The sequence below is a fragment of the Cajanus cajan genome, chromosome 8 (assembly GCF_000230855.2).
Source record: "Cajanus cajan strain Asha chromosome 8, NIPB_CcT2T_4, whole genome shotgun sequence".
NCBI classification, from domain to species: domain Eukaryota; kingdom Viridiplantae; phylum Streptophyta; class Magnoliopsida; order Fabales; family Fabaceae; genus Cajanus; species Cajanus cajan.
Window position 1 is genome coordinate 12217341 of NC_138524.1, and position 6000 is coordinate 12223340.

General features: G+C 40.5%; 1 protein-coding gene across 1 annotated transcript; it reads right to left on the reverse strand.

Moving 5' to 3' along the window:
- Positions 1-3557: 3557 nt before the first annotated feature.
- LOC109798829 (putative GPI-anchored protein At4g28100) lies at positions 3558-5116 on the reverse strand. Its single transcript, XM_020359228.3, has 2 exons — positions 4299-5116; positions 3558-4092 (listed from the first exon to the last, which is right to left on the reverse strand). Exons 1-2 carry the CDS (start codon positions 4929-4931, stop codon positions 3775-3777), a joined length of 951 nt encoding a protein of 316 aa, XP_020214817.2. The 5' UTR covers positions 4932-5116; the 3' UTR covers positions 3558-3774.
- Between the last annotated feature and the right edge of the window lie 884 nt (positions 5117-6000).

The window sequence follows — 6000 nt, forward strand, 5'->3', positions numbered from 1 at the left end:
AAGTTTCACCCACCTTTTTCGCCAAAGTCACAGGATTCTCGGCCACGCCAACCCTCTCGGTGACCGACTCGTTTACACCGGCGACTTGGGAAGCTTTTTGCTGCTTCCATAACTTCATCATTTCCCGAGTACCCAAGCTGGCCATTCTTTTTGCAAAAAAGCACCCAACAATTAAATAATAAGACAGAGACAAGAGTACACAATTTCAACATTCAAACAAGCGCAAGTACCTATATATATTTTCAACTCTTGGGGCCTATTTTCTAGATCTAGGAGTTTTGTGGTGTTGAAAAGAGTTTTCAAGTCTTCAAGTTTTTTAACATCCTCTCGGTCATTCTCCAGGAGTGACTCAGGATTTAGCCCACCAAAGGAGGTCGGATGCTGGTTCCAGAAAAGAGGATACCCCTCAAGTAAATCTTCGTGACCGGGCAAGCACCGAATGCGAAAGAATGACCTTTTAAAGTCCTTATAGGACGACTGAAAAAGAGACAACAACCCCCGCCCCGAGACACTACTAACGGACGCCCAACTACTCCGTTTGGATATTCAGCCTTCAAAAAAATAAAAAAATTTACTCGAGGTCGGCGTTATTCCGAGTCCAGAACACATGATTTCAAAACCCCTGACAAAGGCCCAACTATTTGGGTGAAATTGAGTTGGGGCGACATTCAAGGTCCTAAGGACTCCTTTCTCGCACTCGGTCAAAGGCCACTTTACCTTAAGCTTCGAAATAAGGGTAACATAACAAAATGTAAAATGCTCAGAAGACGAACTTATGCACACGGGCTCACCATCTATGCAAGGTTCACAAGCAAGGATGTTATCAATACCACGGGCAACTACATGGTCACTATTGAAACTCTCCATAGCAGCCCAGGAGTTTATGCAAGAATCACATTTCAAGACATCATCTTTTACCCAATTGTAAACTTCCTTGTAATTTAGAAACGCCATGGATTCCTAAAGACCTAGATACACTAAGCAACCAAAATGATGCACAAACAGCACAATAAATAGGCGTACCTAAGGTCACACAAACACCACTTTTCCTCTCTAAACACCACAAGTCCGCCACGAACCACCAGGAGGAAACGAAGAAAAAGGGGGCAAATATCGCCGGAGAAAAGAATGCGAGCGGAGGGAAGGAAAAATGGGACCCACTGCATTAACTTTAGTAACAGGCGCCGCCACGTGGCACAATCATCATTCGCACCCCTGCAACTCTGCAATAAATACACGTCCCTCCTCGAGTAAGGTGAAGAGACACGTCTTATCAACTTCTAGGGAATCATGGTGCTACGTGATATCCTGCCTCGGTTTATTCCCGATAGGCGATCTCGGCCTATTGCCGAGAGCATTCGAAGGGAGCAGTTACTTTAGCCTTTTTCGCCTCATAGGCTCAAGGCTGAAAGGCAAGTGTATTGTCTCGGCTTTTTCCCGATAGGCAATCTCGGCCTATTGCCGAGAGCATTCGAAGGGAGCAATTACTTTAGCCTTTACGCCTCATAGGCTCAAGGCTGAAAGGCAAGTGTACTGTCTCGGCTTTTTCCCGATAGGCAATCTCGGCCTATTGCCGAGAGCATTCGAAAGGAGCAATTACTTTAGCCTTTACGCCTCATAGGCTCAAGGCTGGAAGGCAAGTGTGCCGTCCAGGTCGCAATCCGACCTGGTCTTCTATTCGGCAATAGGGCGACCATGGCAAGTGTGTCGTCCAGGTCGTAATCCGACCTGGTCTTCTATTCGGCAATAGGGCGACCATGATCTTCCACTTGGCATTAACCTAACCGAAGGCTCAGCACATACATAGTCGGTCATGATCCGACTCGACCTACAAACTCGATTCCTCTTATTACCCGACATTTACCCGACTGGACCCTCGGTATGGACCCAGTCGGTAGGAACCCGACTGGACCCTCAGTATGGACCCAGTCGGTCATAACCCGACTAGACTCAGCGCCGCTAACCCCGCGCCCTAGTGATAAGAACGGTTAGGAAAATCCCTTCATTCTCGGGGCCCAAGAGGCCCATGAACGACGTACCATAAAACCCAAAACCCTAGAGTTGAGAAGGCAGATTACACTTTTGAATGCTTTGGCTTTGAGGCTTGACCTAGGAAGAAACCCTAGTCCACCCTTTGGCCGGAACAAGTTTTTTTCTCATCAAGTATTTTAGTTGGATAGAAAAGTAGAGAAAAAGAAAATGATTTTTCTTATAAAGACATTTTTGCTCTTAATATATAATAAATACATGAAATGTAAATAAGAAATATTGAAGCTAAAATTGTAATTTAAAGTGGGACCCACACTTTTATCACTCTATTTTCCTATTTACTTTTTTTTATTTGAAAAGAGATTTTATTTTATTGTGCGTTCTACATTGTATTTTCCTCTACTTATCTTTTAAACTTAAAACAATTTTTTGACTTCCACTTCTCATCTTCTTTCTTCTCAACTTCCATTCAAACAAACAAATGTTAAGCTTCAACTGAGTTATTAGTTCAAGTGAAGTTAGAGTTTGATTCAAGTGAAATCTTGAGTTTAAATATTATGAATGAAAAAAAAAAAGGTAACTGAGATGAGTGATCACACTTAAAAGTGATCACATAAGTTTTTCAATAAAAATTAATTGCCAATAAAATTGTTAGATACTTCACATCAATCAATAATACCATGATCCAAGAAACAATGTCCTAAATTGTAGGGCTTTTTACCTAAATCTACCCGATCCAAAGACTTTGATTTGAATTACAATGTTAATAAAATTTGAATTTAAGATCTTACATATAGTACTTCAACTATCGATTCCTAAATTGACAAAGACTTAGATGATATCATTATAATTTATTCTAAATTTTTTGAAGCAGATAAAAGAAATTATCATAATTCTTTTCTCTCTTCTCTAGAGAAACAGTATGCAGTAGACAGTGGTGATTAGCAACGTTCTTCTCCCATGTAAAAACTTGGTTCTTGTTGGGTGATTTCTTCTAACATAGGCTACAGTGCATTTTGATAAACCAACCATGCATCACCCGATAAAAAAAGAAAAAAGAAAGTCTAATTCTGTTTAACTAAAAAATAAATGTTTGGTGAATAACCTTCAATAATTGAACCATGAGCAAGTGTCGCTTGTGGGTCGTTGCCGTAAGATGCAGAAGCACCGCCACCATCTGTTGCCCTTGGACCACCCAAAATGACAGACATTCGACCCCATTATTCTCCCTTAAAAGTTTAAATTAAACTAAATTAAACTCGCGGAACAGCTATTGAACCCGTGAATTGGTAATTAAACATTACTTGTGTAATTTTTGACTTGTAAATTGGAAACTCGGATTCCAATTGAGCACTGTTCCGTCATTGAAAAATGTAAACTAGTGTTTTCCGTCTAAGCATTTTTAATTTATTTAGCCAAGTCGACCAACATACCCACTTACTTCATAGGGAGCTGTTTCCCCTTGACATGAGTGGTCCAACATTGCCACCACCCATGCTCGAGATTACAACGTTGATTAAGGAGAATGAATTAGGATTAGAAAAAAAGAGCATGAGAAAAAAAAAAAATAATAAAGAAGCTCTTCTTTGTATGCACTAGCGGCATGTAGAGAGAGAGAGACATAGATGTGAATGGGCTCAGAAATTTACAGCGAGGGCTAAAAAGCCGAAAACTCTCGCGTCGTTTGCATGTTTTGTCGAGTAGCTCAGCTTCACGTGACAGCGAGAGAGAGAAGAGGACTCTAACCTAACAGTTCAATTTCAACCCAAGTGGACCCTTCCCCTTCTAAACAAAAGATGAAACAAGTAGAATCGCCAACGCCAGGGGCAAAAGCGTCAACGCTCGCAATGGCGCGTTCCCACTCTCCAACTGAAGCGAATCAACGGCCAGCGGCATGTTCTCCTGGTCGGGACTACACTTGGACTCGTGTGGATGCGCGCTGTACATGATCGCACGCAACACCGCTGAAACGGTCGGTATGTACGTCGTTTTGTTCTTCGCTAGCAACCACGTTAAACCCATTAGTTGACAGTCCCGGTTGAACATCTTCTTCACCCTATCACTCCCTCCGTAACCCTTTCTCTCATTCTTGTACCCCTTCACCTTCAACAACGCAAAACCAAAAACCACGTTATTCTAATCCAACAACTTTCTAATAATTCGTAAAGGCACGTGGGATGTCATGTTCCCAGGTCAACCTTGGTCGGCAAATTTGCAAATCCCACATTGTTTAGAAATAATGTGAAAGCAGTGTATTTATAAGGGAGCCTCAGGCAATGAATTAAATTAATGATGGTTTGAGAATGGACCTTTTGCAGGGCGCCAAGGCATTTGGTGCAACCGGCGTAGGATGAGTTGCGGCAATTGTTCTCGAGGCTGCGGACGGCGGCGGTGGGGGTGGCGTTTTTGTGGGAGAGAGAGACGTTAAACGCTGCGTTGCAGGTTAAGGAGGTGATTTGGTGGAGTCTGATGCCGCAGAAGCAGAGGATGGCGTCGCAGGTGGCGTTGGGTTGGGGGATTCGGATGTTGCGAGCGAGGAGGGAGTCTTGGAGGGAGTTCACGCACTTCTGGGAGTCGTCCGGCATCATGGGGAGGTCCGCGGAGGAGGGCGGTGGCGCCGCGGAGACCTCCAGGGCGGAGCGGGCGTGGGCGGCGAAGAGCCAGGCCGCGAGGACGGGGCAGCAGCGGCTGCGGTCGAGGTCCTTGCCGCAGGCGTCCTTCACGCCGCCGAAGAGCTCGTTGGAGAGGTCGAGCCGGCAGGTCTGGGCTTGGGTCTGGACCGGGAATGCGGGTACCGTGTTGGAGGAGGGGTGCTCGCCCGGTTCCAGGGGCTGGTTGGGGTCGCTCACCGGTTCGGAGAGTAAACCGGCATGAGAGAAAGGTAGTAGTAGAAATAATAGTAGTGACGTAGAAAAAGCGAGGCACGCGAGAAATGATTGCATTTTTATGGGGCTTTGGGAGGGAGATTTGGGTTTAGGTTTGTAGAGAAGAAAGGAGAAGAATGGTTATACTATTATATGTATATTTGGTAGTATTGGTAGACCCATGATTTGATTGGACCGTGTTTGCTAAAACTAAAACACCTCTGCATGGTATGCTACTGCTTTGCTTTCTGCTCTTCCCAACCACACACAATCTCGTTTAACTATGTCTTTATATACCTTACTTAATCACTCAATGTTAATTAACTTTTCATATCACCTCGCGTTTTTTTTTTTTTTCAACATTCAATTTGAAAAGAATTATTGATTATTTTATTAATATTATTATATTTCTCTAGTTTAGTTTAAAAATAATCTACTTTTCTTAGACCTTAATATTAATAATAAAAATTATTATTGAAAATACATTCTCAATTGAATAAATAAATATGTTCAAAATACGAATGAAATTAGTTGAGATTAAATTCTATTAAGATCAACAAATTATTTTTCGTTTGTTTGTTTATATTCAAAACCATATAGTGTTTGTTTTTACAGGAACTATTGTTAATTGAAATAATTTTTCTTTATTTAATAAGTATGTTAATAAAATAAGTGTCACATTAACTTTCATGTACATATTTAATGTTAAACTATAACTAGTTTTATAATTTTAACAATTACTTGTATTTTTGTTATAAGAAAAAAAAAACTTAATAAGAATAATAAAATTTAATACAAGTAACAATTTTTTTTAATATGTATAAATTAATTATTTTTACTTATAATAGATATCAAGAAAGTAACATTCTAAAATGACAAATTTTATAAAGTTGAATAATTAAAATCACAAAATTAGAAGTTAGAAAGTAAAATTACAAATTAAATATTATAGGTAACTAAAGCGTAATTTCACTAAAAAAAATTGGTAATGTATCATCCTGATCTAAATTTTGTTAAAAAAAATAATGAAAATGCAACAAGATTCGAATTTTACAAAAAGGATTGCTCTAGAATGAGAATAATGTGTAATGAAAAGAAAAAAAGTTAAATAAGTAGAGTAATTGGTTTAGATATTAATATTGGTATT

Coding starts and splice junctions, on each gene's coding strand:
- LOC109798829 (XM_020359228.3), bottom strand. CDS start 4,931: ATGCAATCATTTCTCGCGTGCCTCGCTTTTTCTACGTCACTACTATTA. Junction 4,093..4,298: donor GCCTTGGCGCCCTGCAAAAG/GTCCATTCTCAA, acceptor GCGTTGTTGAAG/GTGAAGGGGTACAAGAATGA.